Source organism: Anopheles coluzzii, chromosome X (genome assembly GCF_943734685.1).
Source record: "Anopheles coluzzii chromosome X, AcolN3, whole genome shotgun sequence".
NCBI classification, from domain to species: domain Eukaryota; kingdom Metazoa; phylum Arthropoda; class Insecta; order Diptera; family Culicidae; genus Anopheles; species Anopheles coluzzii.
In genome coordinates, this window is record NC_064669.1 from 17536875 (window position 1) to 17558422 (window position 21548).

General features: G+C 46.8%; 1 protein-coding gene across 2 annotated transcripts in view; it reads left to right on the forward strand.

Moving 5' to 3' along the window:
* The window catches only part of LOC120956956 (uncharacterized), a 40028-nt gene that overhangs the window by 6221 nt on the left and 12259 nt on the right, over nt 1-21548 (forward strand). For both annotated transcript variants that reach the window (XM_040378811.2, XM_040378819.2), the window contains exon 2: nt 19729-19875. In XM_040378811.2, coding sequence (XP_040234745.2) covers nt 19729-19875 — 147 coding nt within the window. The remainder of the gene's footprint in view (nt 1-19728; nt 19876-21548) is intronic.

Genomic DNA, 21548 nt, shown 5'->3' on the forward strand with positions numbered 1-21548 from the left:
TGCATGCACTCCCGCTTACCGCATGCTGTGTGTGCTAATAAACCATAAACGTGTGCTAATGCACGCCTAGCAGTTCCTTCATTCCTTTTTTTGCTCTCGCGAAAGCTTTCTATTTGCCACTGATACCTCGCTCCCCCATGCCTTCTCGTTTTGCCTACTACGTCTACTTCTTGGGGGCCAAAGCGATTGTTTATTTGTTTTGCTTTGGTCCCTTTTGTGCCGCAAGATCATGAGCTTGTCCTGTACTGTGTGCGAACACTACAGGGAAGCTGCGGTTAGCCTTCTTCAGAGGTTTTTTTTTTAATCCTTTCCAATCATAAAGAAGGAATAAGCGAGAGATCGAAACATTTAAAGGCCGCAAAAAAGGTACACCCGTGAAGCTCTCTCCAAAGAGGGCGAGAAAGATGACAAGAGATGCGAAAGGGGGTGTAAGGGAACGGAAGTGTTAAAACGATTGTTCGATGCGATGCTGCTGTCGTAAAGCATAAATCAAACAAACGAGAGCCATAAGTGGACTAGGTGGAAGCGGAGCGCCCCTTTTTCAGGGCAAACTTACACACACGATAACGGTCGTACAGCAATCTGCAGCGGATACGGAGAGCGGAGAAGGCGAGTGAACGTTTTTTAAACGCAGCATTGGACCTAAAGTATCCCTCACTGAAACATACACGTTCAGCAGCAACAACAACAAAAAAAGGAACCCCCTTCGAAAAATTATGAATCTACCTACCCTAACCCAACATATTGTGGGAGATATCAAGACACATCAAAACGCGGATAGTCTGGGACAGGGGCGAGTGGGTCATAAAATGTTAGGTATTCAAATTTTACGCATCAATTGGTGTCAGTCTGTAAATTGATTCTACCGCCTTTTCGCCCCTTCTGCTGTTGTTGGACTCTCTCTTTCTCTCATCTTCTTTCATCTATCACCCCGTTTACTTTGCGGTCGCCTATCAGGCCACGGTTTCGGTTCTTCTGTGCCCGCGTGGGTCCGCGTGTTACGCCGTCAGCCACCGGCATCCTGTTTAAGCGTTTGGAACTTGCTGCAACGTTTAGGCAGTGGTGGAATTTTTATAGAACCAGCTATTAACGCCCTCCTGCGTCTGATTCTATTAGCGTGTGTGCCTGCGTCTATTGAAAGCCCCCGTAAAATTCCCGAACACTGTTTACCTGATTTCGACCCCATTATGTGAGATGCATTGCAGCGGCTGTTATCCGGCTTAATGGCATTGAACGACCTTCTCAAATGCGCAAAAAGCACACATACAGATCCTCCATCGAAAGCGGTGATTGGTTATGGGTCCCAAAAGTACGCACGTACGCACATCGCTCGTCCATAAAAAACGTAGCTAGAGCACTGATACGGTCCGATAACACACAATGAACGACGGCAAAAAAACGATGGCACGCGACGCCTAGAAGCGCCATTATCGGTCGCCATAGACACACCCAAAAGCACCTGTTTGCAATGATCAATGGTAACCGAACACGGGTTTGATTGTGTGTGTATTTTCCCGCTTAGTACCGTGTTGGGAAAGGTAGTTTTGCGCGCCCATATTGTTGCGTTTTGCATAGCACGTGGCGATTGTATTTCGGCTGATGCGCATCAAGTGTTCTTCTTCTTCTTTGGCACAACAACCGTTGTCGGTCAAGGCCTGCCTGTACCCACTAGTGAAATGAGCTTGGCTTTCGGTGACTTATTGTCACCTTAGCAGGATAGTCAGTCCTACGTATAGGACTAACTTGATCCCATGACGGGCATGTTGTTAAGTCGCACGAGTTGACGACTGTACCACCAGACAGGCCCAGTGTTATGCGCCAAAATTATGCGCTGAAAGTTACAATTAAAAAAAAAGGCCAAACAACAGCTAAAATATTACTATGGATTTGTTGCGGGATGAGTTACACCGTTACATAGTGTGTGTTTTTTTGTATGTTTGCCCTTCTTTCTTAGAAGTTCCTGGGAAGCGAGTCACCTCGATAAAGACGCTTGACGCTTTGTTCGCAATCTCTGTCTATTTACACACACACACAGACGCGCGAGAAAGATCAAACGATCCAGCAAACAGTGTGTTTAGCACCTTTGCGCTAAACGTCCCGGCGGCGGTAACGGCGGCGTACCCAGGGAATGATGTATTTAAATTTTAAATTCTTCTCCCTCCCCGCCCAATATCCCCATTTATGGTACCCCCTGCTAGAGGGGGACTTCAGGGGGATTAGCTTTTTGTTATGTGCTTGTCCGAGGCATTTCTCATACAGGCTTCACTTTCTCCCGGCACTGTAATAAAATCTGAAAAAAAGCGAAACAAAACGGTAGAATTTAGAACTCATCGAGGCGGTATTCGTGCTCGTGTGTCGGTGTCCTGCTGCAAGGTTCGTGAGAAAATCGACTTAAAAAAAAAAAACAAACACCCGGCGGCAGCCATCAGTTCGTCATCTTCAATAATTGGGAAAACGATCAATTGCCAGCCAGCCAATCGAGAAAAGAGACCAACGCGGTGCAATTAAATGCACTTCTAGCAAAACGAAAGCACAGAAAATCGGTGCACCGCAATCGAAAGAAATACGAAACCAGAGAATTGCTCTGTGCTGCACACACAAAAATGCCGAAAGAGGAAGAGGAAAACAACCAACCAGAGTCCTTTATTTCATGACGGAGGATTTCGAGTGGAATTGTTTCGGGATGGGATCGAAATAGGACACCCGGTTCGGTATGGCAAACAGTTGGAAGCTATTAAACCGCCTCTCTCATTCCGTTTTTTTGTTCCAACTATTCACTGAAAATTATACTTACGGTATATAACGCGTGTGGTACTGATGAAAGGTTTTTTTTCTCTTACTCTTGTTCTTCCTTTAGGGCAGCACTTGTCATAGGGATTTCCCTGTTGATCTTTACGCTAATTGTGTTTTTTCTGTTGCGCAAAGGCTGGGTTAGTATTATTCCTAATATGTTGATTGATTTTTTCCCGGATCGTACGGTTTGGGATTCGTTCCCAATCGTACTGAAGTGAAGCAGAACGGTGTAGAAGAAGTGTAAAATCTAGCAATTGGAGTCTAACGCTTCCCAATGCGTAAGCAGAATCGTTTGTGTGTGTCGCTTTGATTTACAGGAAACCCTCGAGATACGACCCACTCGGGTTACGACGATTATTAGAAAGAACAATTCTGATTTTGACAGTCAAAAGTTTTTATTTAGCAGATATTCATGATTTTTTTTAAATCTCTCACTGATACCCGTTACATACACATTTAGATTCTCCAATTACCCAAACTTTAGTAGAATAATTGTTACCTACTTTTGTGATAATACTTTATTCAAAATTGCTTCAGTTCATGTACACGATGCCTTCGATTTCGACTCTTCAACTTCGGTTATATAACTATGTATTGACATTTATTGGATATACGCAGTGCTGCAAAATGTCATAGAAATCACGTGATAATCACAACCGAAAACAATAAACATATCCGTGGTAGCTTGTTGTTCATTGCTGATTATCAATGAAAGTGAACACGACATGCGAATGCTTGAATCAATCGCGATACTCTGACTTACAAGGTGAGCTTAACGCCGTCACAAGCATAATCACTTTTTCTGGCTACAAACAGTGCTGTCAAATGCCACTGTTTCAGTCACCAACAGTCATGACTGAAACGAAGCTCAAATCAGCTCACGTACAGAACTGTAATGATCAGAGGTGAGACTTAAACAGTTGGTGGACCAAAAACATACTTGGTGATTTTTTTAGCACCAAACTCTTGATCACTCACTTGGTAACGACATTTTCTGTCAGTGATAATCACGACATTCTTGGGTTATACTTGGCGTGTGGTCCCAGGTAACAAAATGAGCATTATTTCTCGCTTTGTCTGGTTTGATGGTCTGTCGGGTCAAACAGAGCGAGAAAGCATGCTCATTTTGTTGATGAGTCATTTCATGGGAGATATGCGTACCATTTTAATGGTCCCAAAGACTATCGTGATGATCACCAACAGAAAATGTCGCGACCAATTGATTGACCTAGAGTTGGTTGCACAAATTCACCAAGCATGTGATGGTCTCAACAACTATCTGAGTTGATGATTACCTCTGATCATCACAGTAGAACTCGTGACGCTAACATTATTTTGTTTCAGTCGGAATTTGTCATGACTATGTCAGTGACATTTTGCAAAACTGTAAAAAAAGTGATGACAAAGTGACTGATCAAGCGTTGGTTGCTAAAATGTCACCCGGCATGTATTGGTCATACCAATTATTTGAGTATTACCTCTAATCATCACAATTGAGTACGTGACGCAGATATAGGTTTTGATTCAGTCAAATTTTTTTATGGCATTGAAAGTGACATTTTTTAATACTGGACATACGAATTTATTGACTTACATGAGACTTGTTTTCGGTCCCAAATACAGGTCTATCTCGTGGGTCTCTTACATATTATTTTCAATACATGCCAACATGTACATTTTCGTAACACACTATCCCCAAAATTTTTGTAACCCATCGCAAAATTGAGTTGGCAAAAACAGAGAGTGGGGAAAGAAACAGGAAGAGAGGGTGGATGAACGCTTGTTTGGCGGCAGTTTAGCGGCATAAATGTGAGACAGCGGCGTACTCGCTCACGCGTCCACACTTCAGGAGATATCAAGAGGAAAAGCATGTAAATAACGATTAGACTGCACATTTCTCAAACGTGCGAGCGGTCTCGACGTAGATCGGACCGCGGGATCAGCCATATCCGTCCTCTCATTCCACGACCTCAAATGCCCTGCAAGGAAACCAGGGTGTACCAAGGGTGTACCTTGTTGTTGTTGGTGGTGTTGGTGTTAGCCGTTTGCTAAATCCCTTTGCAACTGCGACCGGACGGACAGGGCGATTGGACAGCGAGTAGAGCCGAGCGCGCGCGCGCTTGAGTTGATTTCATTTCATTTGATTTCATTTTATCTCGCCGGTCCAATCGATCCGAAACGCCGACACGCAGGGGGAAATAGGAAGGTAAGAAGGAGGGAGCGGGGAGATTAAGCAGAATGCGATGGGAACGGGGAGCGAAAGGGAGGAAAAAATCACTCGCACTCTTAAGATTCTCCTCCAACGATGATGATGCTCGGCCCGTTGTGGGTGGGCGCAAATGAAAACCATAGCAAAGGGTTAACCCCTAAGGAGGGGGGGGGGGGGGGGTGTTGACGGAAGGAACATAAATAAAGAAGAATAAAGAGACAGGCGAGGGAGGTAGATTAACAAACAGAGAGAAAGACAAGAATTTAATTAGATCAACATTTTTTCGCCCAATCGGTCAATCGGCCGGGGTCGGTCTTTTAGTATTTCTCTTACTTTTTACGTGCGATCGCTCTCGACCTACCCCCTCTCTCTGACTCTCTCTCTCTCTCTCTCTCTCTCTCTCTCTCTCTTTCTCTCTCTATCTCTTTCTTTCTCTCTCTATCTCTTTCTCTCTATGCCTTCTGTTGCGCCTTTTGTGACCTCCACCCAGCAGTCTCACTTCACCTTCGTCACAACGGGCTCGAGAGGATCATCGACATTTGCAAGTGGTTTCGTGGGCTTAGTGGCCCGCGGCATGGCCCTTTATTTTCACCCGTTTGAAGCGCCCTCCCCAACCCTCCTCCCCTCACCCTCCCAATAGGAGCGGAGGGACGTGAAGCTTACGTGAAGAGTGCTCGGAGCGCAACGATGGATCGCCGGAATTTGGTCGTTCCGGCCTGAGTGTTGCGTTGCGTTCGCCACCCCTTCAAACGATCCGCGCACGTTAGTCTGTGCGGTTAAAATCGTGCCCAAAAGTGCGCACACCGCTGTCCTTTGCTATGGGAAGTTTTTCATAGCATCAGGAAGGGATAAAAGTAGTGGAAAACGAATTATTGCTACACGCGGTAAGACGACCACACACATACATACTGCCTCGGTATGCTTCATAGCCGTGCGTGCGCCTATCGAAATGCTAAAACCAGGCCGGTTTTCCTTTCGGGTAGCTAACAGTATCAGCACGCCAATCTGCACGGTTGAATGACTTGCATACACATTTACAAAATGAAAAGCAATGCCTCTTCCGCCAGGGAAGCAATTGAAACTCCAGGGCCGATCGGGTTCCCCGCTTTTGGCGCAATTGCTGAAGGCACAAAGTGGCGCTTGAAAATCATGACAGATTACTAGGATGAAGCAGGATGAAACTGTGCGGCGTGTTTTTGTAATATCGAGTTTCCTTGAGCGCCATTCGCCTTCCCCAGCCTCTTCCCAGAATAATCTATCGCCAGCTGGTGCACGTGCATTTCTTTGCAATAAAATCTTTACAATCCTTCTTGATTTGGAATCTTTCGAGGCTTGTTAGAATCCGAAGTAAACTTCGCATTACACACATACATCATCAACGATGATGATGCAACGTTTTTGACGCATCATTTTATCGGAATATGCTCCCTATTGTTGAGCACGTAAGAGTGCGCAATGATAAAACAGGCTAGGACACGAACGCTCCCGCTCCGGTACTGTTAGTGGTGCGCATTCTGCAAAATAAATCATCCTCCATGATCAAGCACACTCCCAACCATGTGCTTCCATTCCCTCTGCAGTTTTCGATGGCGGCGAGAAGATGAGTCGGCTTTTGGGTCTGATTATAGCTAATAGCGGCGGTCACCAGCTAGCGTTCGATGGCGGGACAACGTGGACAATATCCCCGCCGACATCACCCACGTGTTATCGGCTGCCGCACGGAGAATTCGCGACCTGAATACTCCTTCCCACTCCAAAGCAAACGCTATCGCCGCAAGCGTAGCTCATAGATAGGCCACATAGATCGCACGAGATGCAGAGGTCACGGGATGACGTAGCAGAACGCACCGCAACGCCGCGCTATGCAGACACTGGTGATGGTTGGGATCGATTATTTGGCCGTTTACCTCGCGTGCCCTTTCGAACCCACTTGTGACCCGGTATTTGGACTTTTGATGTTGGATGTTCCCGTTTTCTCGAGTCACGTGGTAGAATTTCATTATTGCTGGGACATTCTCGGTATAGCGTTCAAGACGCCCTATGAGAAGGAAGGAGATAGAAAGAAAGAGTTGTTTACTTTTCTGTTAAAATGTAAAGCGTGTACAAAGGAAGAATGACAACAACAAAAAAACAACAACAAAGACCATTAATCTATCACCACACTCCACTCCATTAATCTAACTCCACTACTTATCCAGGCCTGGCCGTGAAAGTATTGGAAAGAAAAACCATAGAGAGACGCGATAAATTAGGATATTTAAATGCTATATTTATTAGGTCGAGACGTGCCTACAATCAGCCTAGGCCCATAACCCAGGGTTCATGGAGATGCTGCTATCACTAGGACACATACACACACACATATGGGTAATGGAAAACCACTTGATCGGTTTGCGCCTTGCTGCGCTTCAAACAAAAAAGTTGTCTTATTTCGGGACTTTCGGGAAGATTGCTTGCACGTGCAGTATACGAACAATTCCATCGCAACAATTCCTGTGTATGACAGGCGCCCGCGCCCGCGACACTGGAACATCCATTTGGTGCGCTTGGTTTATGCGCCAAAGGAAGGAATTGTACGCCGCGAATCTTTTCTATTTGTCCTGTTTGTTGCTCATTAACATTTGTTTTGTTTGGTTTTGCGCATTAAATGCATTATTTATCAGCAAAACTGACCGGAGTGCAGCATGTCCGAGCCCTGGTGGGCTCTATCTGAACTGCGTGGCATTTGCTATTCGGTGGCTCTGCAACGCACTATTCGCAGACGCAGACTGTGATGGGACGCCACCTCTCACCGCAGCGGTGCGCAAGAACAAACAACAAGCGTGACATCGCGCAGCATGCGAAAAGGGCTTAGCGTTGGATTAGGTGTCGTGGTGCAAAAAAAAAACCCAAGAAGAAATCTGAAGGTGCTAAGTGCTGCGTACCAACCCAAAGTAAGTGATTGCCGGTGACGAACACGTTCCCTGCGATCCGACCCCCTTTTGCGCCATCTATGTGTATTTGCTTGGAACGCCGCCGCCGCCGTGGAAAATGCTTCCTTTCTCGCACGCCGGAAACCGTCACCGCGGTCGATAATTAGCGTAAAGTGCAGCGCGGTTTGCAAATGCAAATCCCCTGAGAGAAGCGCCATAATTCAATTAGTAAACACACACAAACATTTCTTGAGACCTCGATGTGTTATACCTCGGCTCGGTTGCTCGCCAGCGGACCTCACGTGAATCATTGTCGCTGATTTTTCAAACAGGTGCAACACGGAATGTCTCGCTAATGTGTGTCTGGGTGTGTGTGTTTTTTTGTGATGTAGCGGACAGTATTTTTTTAGAAACAGTTTCCCGATTTTTTTTTTGCTTCCATCGCCATGGACCACCAGGACACCCAGAGCGAAGCGTAAGGTTTCCATTCGGTCTTTGGCATTGCATTCGAACCGACCAGCAGGAATGTGTGTGTATGTGTGTGCCTATGCCTAGAGATCGGCATTTGTTTGTTGAGCAAAACGTCAATACGCCCTTTCCGCCGGGCCCTTGTGTGATGCGCCCCGACACTTCCGCCGAAACGGCGTGTTTTTTACACCCAATCCGCCGCCGCAACGACCAGTGCATGACCTTATTCGGTTGTTTGATGTCTTTTTCCTCTGTTTAGTTACCCACATACACACACATGTGTTGTTGCTCCCATTGATTGAGATGTAAAAGTTGTGTGTACGATTTATGCTGCCATAACTCACTGCATTGCATTGCATTGCAGAGCTGATTGTTTAAAAATAGGCTCAAGAATTTATCGTTTCTGCACAAAACGCGTACTGTGCGGGGAGGGGTGTAGTGCGTGTAGGCTCAACGGCAATGTTTGGTGCAAACAACGAGCTGTTTTGCGATTACCGGTAGCCACTCGACCATACGTACCTCAAACTCCCGTACGAAACATTAAACAGCAATGAATGGCAAGTGTAATAACCTTTCCATTACGCTCACAGGCAGCCATATAGGTACCAAAGCTTTCTGGGGCGCACATGCCCTGTGTTGAAAGTCTGCCGAAAGCTACCGAAATACGTATAAAGCTTTGTTATTGTGTGTGTGTGTGTGTGTGTGTGTGTGTGTGTGTGTGTGTGTGTGTGTGTGTGTGTGTGTGTGTGTGTGTGTGTGTGTGTGTGTGTGTGTTTGCGTATGTGTGTGTAATTGCTTCCGCTTAGAGCAACGCTTCCGCTGCTCTGCCTGTTGCTGCCGGTTCCGACGACCCCTTCCGCTCCTACTCCGATATGTGCCGAAATGTGACGAAAAGATGACCTCCCCCCTCCCCGAATACACCCACCCTCCCGAACCAACCCAACACACACACAACACACAAACTTTCCCACCGCTGGGAAATACATTTTGATCACACGTCAGCCTCCGTGTGGTTTGTCGCGGGCTGCCGCCAAGTGCCTGCCCCATCCTTCCCCTTGCGTGTACGGGTGTATGTGTCATGTGTGTTGCTCGGTTCTTTGCCGGCAAACAAACAACAAGTAGCTCACAAATTGCGTAATTCAGATGCAAATTCAAACAAACACACGCACATGCAGCATCAACGCGCACAGGCGTGTGTGTGTGTGTTTTGTAACATGGAGAGTACACGCGACGTCGTCGGCGGTGGCTTTGAACACTTTGGCCCTCTATCAGTTTGCTCTTCGAATGTTTTCTTCTGATTCTTTCTCCTCTTCTTGTTGAAAAACAAGCGCATGTGTAACGTTTGCAGCTGTCTTAAAGAAGCGCGAACCGATCCGAAGGTCTGCAGGAGAAGTTTATTGGGCGAGCGGTCGGCTCAGTGGGAGAAGAAAACGGAAATGAAGTGAGGACTCAAGTCGAACGTGATTAGTTTTTGATCAGCTTTGGTTCAATGGTCCCGGCTTTGGTCAAATGGTTTCACTTACCTGGGCTGCGGATGCGAATGTTGACGAGATGAGATATAACTTTTTTATGACTCACAAACACACTCGCACACAGACACTTTTGATTATTGTGTGGTTTGCTTTGCAATTGCACTTTCGAGCTTGCAAAGATGACAGAACTGATTAAAAAAGGAGTTTTTGGCACTGCTGCGAAGATGCTTTGACAGGCTCCTCTGAATCCCAATGCGAAACATTAAACTGCATATCTTTTTCTCCCGCATCTTTTTTAGGCTTTTCGGAAACGTGTATGTGCATATGATAGAGAAAGAGAGAGAGAAAGAAAAAGAGACAACGAGTTTCGGAAGAGGTTTTGTGAGGGTCAAACAAATTAATTTTGTAGGCGCTTCTTTATGCCGCGCACCGCTTCCGCTCGGCTGATGATCTGCTTTTCAGTTCAGTTTACACTTCCAACCACCCCCAACCATGCATATCATCGCCATCATCATCCACACATGGACGCCCGGAAGCGTCAATTGTCAATATGAGTATTTACCTTCTTACCTGTTTACCTTCACCCTTGCCAGTTTCGGCATTCTTCTTCTGTGGCTTTACCCTTTTTCGGTGCCTCCGTAAGTTCATCTTTGAGACTTCCGAGCCAACAACAACAAAAAACACGAGCCGAAACACTCTTCAAACCTTGTCTCCCTCGGTCTCCCACTTCCGCGCCGTGCGCAGGTTCATCGATTGTGCCGGTTTCGAATGGCAGGCTGGTTTTGGGAGCCAATATTTCAAACGTCGCGGCGTGATCGTAAGATGCGGTCGTAAAAATCGCGCCATCTCCGCGGCGCCCGGAGCACATGTTGTCTGTCGGTTATGAATTTCAAATGAGCTGTTTGACAAACCGACCGTGGGGTTGGGGAGTATCGTACCCCCCGAAGCCGAACATACATGCCCAAATTAAAACGCGTGAACATGTCGCGGAACCCCAAATCGCGTCACCAAAAATGTGATGCGCTACCGACCCGCTCACGAAAGCGTTAAATTGTCGTGCCGTGTCCGCTTAGGCTTACAGCTCACCAGCTCAGGAGGTAGGACGGAACGCAGGGTGGGAGTAGTTTTCTCACCATTAATTTCCTTTTTTCCCGTGCTCCTAATCCCGTGCCTCCCCCGGGCCTGAGCGGCTTTTTAGGTCGCAAGGCGGGCTGCTCGGCGTTACTTTTTGTGTGTGAAAGAGTGGCCGTGCCGACGCACACCGGTGCTTTATTCGGTGCTCCGTGCGCTTTTTGAGGGTTTTTTTTTTTGGTTTCGTCGCACTTTGCCTCATCCAAATGTCCGCTTTTGACAATATGGTTTAATACATTTTACTTCGCTTTATGGCCCGCTGCGTCACTTACGCACTAGGCGCTAATGGCTCGGGACCTATCGAGGGCGCCCTGTGTCCTCTTTTGTGCAAATGGCTGTAATTTCTGTCACTTCGTTTTTATTCGCTAGACGGCGAACTCCAAAACCCTCTCTCAGAATAGTGCCGGAAGGGACATGGTTTGGCTTCGAAAAACGAATCCAGTCTAGCAAAAAGAAAGCACATAACATACGAGAGGACACTATTTGTGGGGTGAATCACCCAATCACCTCCGCTACTGAACCACCTCAGCCACACCGATTGGTACGTGTGTACTATAAATAACGAACAGCAAAACGAATTGACTTCGCACCACTCCCTCCCCGTTAGACACAGCCCGAGGGATCCTGGTCCAGGTGCACTAGTGTCAGGACACACATTATTCCGTTTGCCATATCTAGATGTGTGTATGAAAATAGAAACAAGAGTGCTTCTAGGCTGCTTCGCAAACGGATGGATTCTCCCAGACCGGGAAGGTGTTCGTTCCAATATCCGGATCATGCAGATTCCAGGAAATGAAAGTCGTAGCAGGAGGCCGACTAGAAGACCGACGAGGGCGGGTTAAAACGTATTTCCTCCCAAGAAGTGCTTCGGCCCTCTTCAATGTGATGGTGTACCGACCGATGTAAGGCTTCTTCGTGGAAATTCTTCCGGAACTAAAGAAATAAGAGTAAAGTTATTCCGTCTGTGCCTTTGCAGAAGACGATACTCTTGTTTTCTTTTCCGCCGAGCATTTGATGAACGCAACAGAGCTGCGTGCCATCTGATTAAAGGAAGTAAGCGCAATATTTCGAGACATCGAAGAAAAAACGCCAAACCAAACAGGCCCAACCTCAATGAAGAAAAGCGTAACGGGTTCATACAGCCACAGCCATTATCATACGCGCTTTTTTAGATTTCTCATCATGTTCAGAGCATCGGGACGGGTCATTTACTGCTAATTATCACGCCCTGTTCTCTTTCTTTCGTCATCTCTCGCTATCCTGACCCTAGAAAAGCAAGAAAATAATTACATTTTCTGCATTTTGATACTTCTCTGACTTTTTAGACTTTCTGTCCGTGTCTTCATCCTTCCCATACGCGTCATAAAGTCTCGCTGCAGTCCACACAGTCCGTCGCACGCCCCCGTCAAAGTCAAGTGCCGCCAAAGGATGTTGTAGCCTTTTTTTTGGTTGTTCGTACTCTCCTAATCTCCCTCTTCGTTTCGTAGTCCTTTAAGCCATTTGTTTTTTGTCGGTTGTGCATACACACTCACACACACACATAGTACGGTATGTTTTCACGCCCTGAACTTGGCCTTTTTATGATTGTGCTGGCTTGTTCGGAGCCTTCGAACTCTAGTCTGCAGTGTAACGTGATGCCTTTCGGTACGGCTACGTAAGAGTGGTGACTGAATTAGCCTTCTGCACTGGATGTGTGGTTTCGGGTGGTTTAGCTGTTGTTTGTTTTCCAGGCTCTATTCCTTGTCGGGCGTGTTGTTGCGGTTGCGACGTGAAAAAGTACCCCGCAACTTCCCGCAGGTTAGGACCGATGAGGAAAACGAGTTACAAAATTGGTTGCACTAACGAATGCCCTTTTGTGCGCTGGTGTAATTGAACGTCTTGCTTGGACCCTCTCATAGGTTCGGTTGTCATCATGCAATGATTTCCAATGAAACGAGCCAATATGTCAAGGCCTTCGGTGTGCAGTATCATCTCGTTACTGGGAATGACCCAAGCCGACCGGCTCGAGCCATATTTGCAGTGGAAGAATCGTATCATTTTATCGTGTGACAAATCAATTCCCAGTACTTCAGACGACAGCTTCTTCTATCTTCGACGGAGACGGGTTAGTTGGGATGAATTAGATAAAACCCTGTCACATTGCCACACACACACTTTCTGATGGGACATGGGGAAAAAAACGGAAGCAATTTTACGACCTAGAACCGCCCAAGCCCTGTTTGTGTGGTCATGTGTGGCAGTAAAAATCTAATCCCTTGCATCAATCCCACCCCCCAGGCCGTGGCGGGGGTGATAATGGGTGTTGCGTGTGGGCATCTGGTACGCAGGTTTTAGTACTTGCAAAACACAAAGACACACACACACGTGTTGCAGTTTTTTTTTATTATTTTCTTTGCATCTAGTTTGTTACACTCACGCTGCTCTTGCCCCAGCCTGGGAGAGCTATAGGCACGGGAAGATTATTGGAGGATGAGTGTGTGTGTGTTTGTGTTGAGTGATCCAACTGTCCGGGTGGTTTCCATCAGCATCATTATGATCACCCTCGTCTCACCCCATCATCATCGTCGTCCACCCCTTTTGCCGAAAGCCCCGCGTACACGGACTTACTGAAGCGCACGCTGTTGATGGACTGTGTGGTGGCTCTGGAACTTGTCAGCGCGCGGTTTGCTGTCACCGCATCTGCTACAAGTGTCAGAGGCAGCGGTCGATCCCTCGACGAACCTGCGGAGGGAACGGCAATCAGATTTTATCCCATTACCCGCAAAAAAAAAATAAAACCAGTGCTGCCACCGATACTCTTGCCCGCCCTCTCGAGCCGGGACCACTTGGACTTGAACGTTCCATATCATTGTTGAGTTGATCCAGGCTTCTCGCGCTGGTGCTTAATCGAACAAACGAGGGATCAAGCCGTGTGTGTCTCGGTGAGTGCGTCGTTCGCTAGATCTTCGATCATACATTCCGACAAGCGCGGGATAAGTTCTCTCTGGCGCGTTCTACTGGTACGCAGAGCAGAGCGTTGATTCGTAGAAGCTACAACACCGTTAAGAGCGCTCGAGATGTCTTTCTTTGGGATCCGTTGTACATTTCCCTTAGCTTTGAGCATTTCGAACCACAATCATCATACCTGTAGGGATTTACTGGAAAAAAGCTTTTCGCTTTACTGTGTGCGGGCTTAGCGGGCTCGAAATACTGAGACTCGAAACACACACAAGTGCAAAAAGGTTATTGCTTTTTTGTTATTACCCATACGACGGGGCCGTACCTTATCATGGTACCACGACTAGGTCAGTACTTGCCCATTTTGATTGCGCCTTTATTTTAATTGCAATATGTTGCCTCCATTCGCCCTACCGTGTGCAAAACGCGCAAAATTATCAACAATTTTAAAATGTGACGTCCCTGCTCTCTCCACACGGGCTCCCTCAATGCCCCAGCTCGTGATGTATGCAGTTAAAACATTAAAGATTCCAAGTTAATCCCGCTGGACCAATAGAGAAGGCGAGAGAGAGAGAGAGAGAGAGAGAGAGAGAGAGAGAGAGAGAGAGAGCGTTTTGATGCGTTTCTCTGATTTTGAGCAAACCGCGCGCGTCGGTGGAGTTTTGTGCTTCTTTACTTGATATACTTTTCGCTTTAATTTCCAAGAAGCGTTAATGACACACACACACACACGATGAGAAGGGGGGTTAGAAAAAGAGCGGGAAGGCCACTGCTTGTGCGTATGCCACCGACCGGATGGTATTCATCATGCTGCGCCGGGCTCTGCAGTAGCTGCAGCCGAGAGGTCAAGGGACAGGCGCATCATGTTTGCCGCGGATTCTCGCACATGATCCGGTCGTAAATGGCGGCACACAGCAAAAAGAGGGACATCATGCGGGCGCGAATCGCCCGGAAAGATGATGATGTTAATTTGCAGTCTGTCGCTACAAGATCTAGTGGCTCTGGTGATTACGTGGGAATAGCCAGAGCGGAGGAGAAGAGGCAGGTGCACGCAAATCGATCATCGGACGCGTTCTTTTATAGAATTGCCTATTGCTCCTTTCTTTTTGGAGAACGAGGGAAGGGAGATGGGAGGCGGGACGAGATAAATATTTTGCATTCGCCACAGATTGCATCAAAGCGGGCTGATCAAGTGTCTGCCGAAGTTATGGTTCTACCGAGGTTAGGTCGAAAATTGTTTTCGAACGATTGCAAAGTTCAAAGTTTGTTTGTTTTCTTTTGGGTAGATTTTGTTTGATGGCTGATAAGTTATCATTCTTGTACAAATTTCTTTAATATTGTTATGCCCAAGCATGTTTTGTTTTCGCTTTATCCCCACCACAAGACATCTTTCCAGCATGTCCAGCAGAAGATCAACACCTCTACGCGTAGAGAGCTACCCTGCACTGACCCTTTTAGGCCTGCCCTGTGAGGCATGATGGGAACGGACGTCCCCTATCCACTTAGTCGCCGCGGCCTTTCGTCTCGATCCCTTTTGTTCCTCCACATCCAAGCATCGCCTCCTCCCACAGGTTTCGAAGGAACTTACTGTTTATTAATGGGCAGGAGCGAAGTAGCAGTAGACCACGGGGAGTCACGGCTCATTTGCGACTGAAATGCTCAAACCTTCCTCCGCCGATGACGTCCGTGCCCCCCTCTCCCCCCCCCCCCCCCTTGCAACATGCAACCGGTGCAACACGACCCGGTTCTTCGCGATTCGCGTGGCCTGAAATCGAAATGACTCACAGATAGCGATCGTCGCAAGCGCGTGTCGCCAGTCGAGCGGACGTCCCAGACCACACAGCCCCACACTCCGATGGTTTGTTGCTTTTTTTTTGTAAATTGTTTTTTGCTGTTTGTTTGCGTATTTGTGAAATCTTAGACACCTAATTAAGAAATAACATTCCAGCACGCTTCCCGTGGGTGATGTACGAGGGAGTTTTTGCTGCCTGGTTGGAAATTGTGACCTGGTGACTGGTCCGCCATTTCCCTGGTACGCTAGGTGAAAAATCCCCTACCATGCCCTACCCTTTCCAGTCCTATGTATCGTTGGGATATAAATTCTGCTCCAGTACATCTTCAAAGAGCTGGTTAGGCTACTGGTACTGTTCGGGACAGGCTCTATCTGGTGCTGATGCAGGGGTCGACACTTCTTCCGATCTCAAAGCAGAAAAAAATAAATCCTACAAAGTATTGTGAAGACTTTAATATGTTGTGGTATAAATTGCAGCTATCAAGACGGATTTTTTTTAAATAAATACAGACGGTCCTCGAGATACACGGTACCTCTTATACTCTTACCGTACTGATTTGATACATCAATTTTCAAATGCAAAATAAATTCCATCCTGGTCTAACTTTATAACTATTTAAGAAGGTTTAAAATTGTTATACAAGTATTCCCCGATACGCCATACTCGATACAAGCGATTTCTCTATACGCTTACTCACTTACTTCTCCTGCGCTACAACTGCTTTGCGGTCTTGGCCTGCCTCAGTAGTGTCCGAAACCGCTCACGGTCTCGCGCCTTTGTCTGCCAGTCCGTTATCCCGATCTTAATGACGGACGCCTCCACGCCATCTTACTACCTCAGCTTGGGCCTACCACGCCTCCTCTGTCCTTGTGGACGGCCTAAAAAGACTTTACAGGCTGGGTCGCCCGTTTCCATGCGTATAACATGGCCAGCTCACCGGAGCCTGGCGAGCTTGATACGCTGCACGACAGTGAGGTCGCCGTACATCTCGTATAACTTTTCAATATAATGGATCCTCCATTGTCCTTCCACACATACGGGGCCAAGTATCCATCTGAGCTTCTTCCTCTCTAACGAGGTTAAGATCGTTTCGTCAGATTTAGACAGTTTCCATGTCTCAGAGGCGTATGTTAGTACCGGTACTCAATAGCTGCTATATAGTCCCTGCTTCGTCCGTCGCGACAAGTTCCTTGAAGTGAACTGTTTTTTCAGGCTGTAGAATGACCGGTTGGCAGCCAGCATCCTTGCGTGCAACTCAGCTACCATTCTTTTGTCGTTGCTGACCTTTGACCCAAGATAGGTGAAATCTGGGATGAGTCCAAACATGCGTCCACCTATCTGTACGTCACGCCTATGAAGTTTTCGCTATACGCGATTTTCTAAATTTGACAGTTCTTCAAACAAACTGTACTGATTTGACACATCAAATGTCAAATGCAAAAAAAAATTCTCTTTCGGTCGGATTTTAAAAACCATTTTAAAAAACAAAATACATCTTCTGGTACAAATTAATATAAAAGGTACAAAATTGTAATCTTCTGTTGAAATCAGATCAAATAACTAATTGAATGGCTAAAACCTACCACTTCAAGTAAAATTATACGAAAATGAGTTTTTAATTTTACTGAAAACCTCGAAATTCGACGCTAATATTCGAGATACACTATTGCCTCTAGTCCGATTTCATAGCGCATTAATTATCGGGGAAAACCTATATACAGTCAGAATTATATGCAACAATTGATTTATTTGCCAAAACTTATCACTTATAAAACTTATGTTTTCTTTAATCAAGACAAACATTTTCTGTCACTTTTATAAGCGAAAGCAAAAATAATGATAGTTTTAAAAAAAAATGCACATAGCATTTTCAACTCCTTAAGTCTGGCCCATTTAGTACTTGACTTCAGTTTGCCAATCCCTGCTCGATTCCATTCCCTCTGCGGCTATTAAATATTAATGGATGAGCGCGCCTGTATCTGTGTGCGTACAGAGCGCACTCTCGCAAACGGCGCAAACATGTAGTGCCCCGCGCAACGACTCATGCACTGGCGCAGGATGGGCACGATGGCATTCGCGGGTGCGCGTTCGCTTAATTATTTGATGTTTCATCTTCGATGTGAAATGGTGCGTGCGAAATGGTGATGGACCGCTACGGAAATGCTGTTTTGAAGTGTGCAGCGTGTGTTTGTGTGTGCTGAGTGGTTCTTTCTTCCCAGATTTTCCGTTTCCGGGGAGGATGTTTACGATTCTACCGGGGGGAGGGGTTGCGGGACCGCACAGATTGCTCCTCGACTGGTCGCGCAATTGTCAGGCGAAAAAGAGCGTCGAAACATCATTCGCATCTTACGCCCTCCGAACATCCAGCTTACAGGTGCAGGGAATTCGTTCTCCTTCCCTGCACTGAGACCCTGACGGCAATAGAGCGCAACAAAGTAACCAATCCCGACGCACACACCACAGGATGCAAAGTGCAAATAGGAAACGCCTGTCAAACATAATAAAGAATAAAAAAACGGTCCCTCGGCATTCATCCACCCCTTATCAGCACTATCCCTACTTGGGCGCAGAAAAGCAGAGTATCCTACACCCGTGTTGCCTTGCTGCCCCAGCTAAACTCGTTTCGTTCGCTTCGCAGTTCTTAGAAATTTCGTAGCTCTTATCTCTCGTACCGCATGGTCCGGTGGATGATATGATGTCTTTTTCTATGCTTTCCCCACACCCTCTCCCTCTCTCCCTCTATCTCTCTCTGTCTCTCTCTCTCTTTCTCATACTTTCCGCCTGGTTCGACCATAATTAGGTGACGCCTGGGCTGCCCGCCGACGTGATACACGCATCACAATTTCCGGTACTTTCGGGCACAGGAAAACGATGGACAACACGGACAAATTTACATAGGAGAAAAAGCAAACCCGAACCCCGGGCGGATGGTCTCTGTCGGGATTCGTATACACACACACACACTGGCCATAAAAGTGCGTTCCAAAACACTTTCCAGACACGTTTTAAGATTTATATTTTGTTTTGTTTTTGGAAAGGCGACGCGCTTTCATTTCATTAAAACCGTCAACCGAGTAAGATGCGTCATGCGGATCAATCGAGTTGGAGGTGGAGAATAGTGGAGGCAATTGTCCGGCAGGGCAGAGCAAACAAAGGATGCGTGGGCAGGAAGTGAGACGATTGCTGTTGGTTATATTTTTCTGATACTTTCCTGCCTAGATGCTGTGTGCTTTTCCCTGTTTTTTCCCCCTGGGTCTCGTCGTCTGCCGGTTTTGTCGCTTCCCAGCACTGGTTTTAAGGGGCAGTTTCACTTTATCATGAAGGACAAGTGGAGCGAGCCACAGAACATACTGTAAATAATCTATCTTTTCGTTTCACGGGTGGACAAGTATATAGGGAAAACAACAGCAGGCTGGAAAAAAATTCCTAATTCTTCCCGTACCCAAAGTATCAGGAAATTGTTCGCGTCGATTTTTGAGCATTGAAATTGCATAAAACACATGCCCGTGGTGCGGTCCCTAGACACTGTCGTCAGCTCGTACAACTGAACAACAAGCTAGTCGTGGGTTCAAAATCCTTCTATGAACCATGCAGGACGTTACGCCAGAATTTAAGAACACATGCACATACCTGTGCGACACAAACTTCACACTTAACGGTCAAAGTTTCAATCCCTATAAATAAAGAGTTGTGATTTATTACAGTGGTTCTGGTTGAACCGATCCGGTTCAAAGGACCATTTTTTGGGAAAAGCGAGAGAGAGAAAGAGATAGAGAGAACAATTTCTCTGAACCTTGCTTCAGTCAGGGAACATTCCTTCACAGAACATGCTTCCAGTCAGTTTAAGAAATCTGAAATATACGTTCAGAAACATTATGCATCGCATTGGTTTACACTAAATTCTAGAACAACTCCCTTCCAGCAACACCAAACTAGGAGCTTCCGACGTCCGGATGTAAAGTTTACCAACATACCTATTACATCGTTTTATTTCCTCGCTAACGCTTTTGCAGGTCGCCGAGCACCAAAAAGAAGCAACACATCAAGCGGCCGATGAACGCGTTCATGGTGTGGGCCCAGGCCGCCCGCCGCGAGATGGCCCAGCAACAGCCGCGGCTACAGAATTCGGAAATCAGCAAGGATTTGGGCAAAATTTGGAAGTAAGTAAAAACGCACGTTTTGCGCATTTTGCTGTCCCACTCCTGCACCTCCCTTTCAACCGTTCTTCAGTATCCCGGTATTCGCTCTCACAATCCTGCTGCCCCCGACTGCGCGCGGCAGTAAACTGTGTATATTTATTTATTTATTTAAAAAAATGCCGATAAGTAAATGATCCCCCCGACCATTCCATCATCTTCTACCACTCCCCCCTCCCCCCCTTCATAGTTTCCTCCCTTCACGGAGAAGGGTACTTGGCAGTGGAAACACGTTAAAGGCTGCAAACGCAAACACGACAGGCAAAACACACACAAACGATGTTCGGAATACACGCAGCGGTGATAAACATTATAAAATGAGCGTTTAGTGACGAACCTGACTGTTGAGCAGGACGGTGCGAGGGGAAACGCGTTTTGCGCCTCGCCCGGGTATTATAGGCAAGTCGTGATATTTTATTTTGAATTTGTTGTCGTGGAGTTTGCACAAGGCTTTTCATATCCCCCTAAAAAATAAAATTAGGAGGAAGTGGAGAAAACGGCAAGAATGCAGGCTCCTCCGAATGGTTTGGCAGTGTCAAGGACACAATCTGAAATTTACTCACGGAAGGCTGCTCGGTGATGTAGTAAAATGTTGATACAGTGTTTTGTACACTTAACGGGGATAGAAATCGTTGTCTCTTTGATAGTTTCTCGCTCGCTCTCTCTATCTCTCTCTCTCTCTCCGTCTAGCATGTTGATGAATTATGCCTAATAACAAATTCGTGTAGATTGCTAATGTGCCACTAAAGAGTTCTAATAAAAGAGCGAATCTCAATCCATGGAAGGAGAAATAATAATCCCGCTGCAGGTTGATCAACGGCTCTCGCGGTCCCTGCCCGAGGGGCTGTTTTCGGCACAATAAGCGTGGCCCGATTTCTTTCTTTCCGGTGTGTACGCACGCGTCCGAGGCACGTCCGGCTGTCCAGTTCGACCGCGTACAGCTGTTCGCCGTTCGGTTCCATCTGTTGTTGTTGACCAGACCCCAAGCAGCCCGCTCGTCCCTTGCCTACTCTCTGTCTACATCGGCCTAGCTGAGCAGCACACCAGTGCGGTGCATCCCAAAGTCCGGCGCGAGCGCGCGCGCGACCCACTCTGGAAGTATGACAACTCCATGGTAGCGAATTAAATATCCCCCCAGTGTACCCTATCCTTCGGCGGTGTGCCGTACCGGGGACAACAATGGGGTTGATTGTTCGCTCGGCTCGCTAGCAACGGTTGGCTATGCCAGTCTGCCCCACACGGCAAGCGCACTGTCAACCGTACCGAACGCGTCGTATATGGGTTCGAGGTGAGGTTGTGAGGAAAGCGAGGATTCATGAAAGGGGTCAACTACAAACTCAGGCGTCGGGATTTCCTCCATGGGAATTTACGATAGCCGCTGATGGTCGCTTTCCTTTCGCTGTGTTGCTTTTTCTCTTTCTCCGTATTGCTCTTACAATATTTAATTCCCCTTCTGGCATGGAAAGAGCTCCAGAAGTAAGCAACTCTGGCAGTGAGCAGGCACAGCACCATGGAAATAGTGTAGGATGGAAAGCATGCGTGCCCACGCACATTTACATTGTTGAAGCCGAATTTGGTAGTTTTTATCACACCATCATGTATCAACAGCGTCGCAAAGCTAGATTAGAATTGGATGG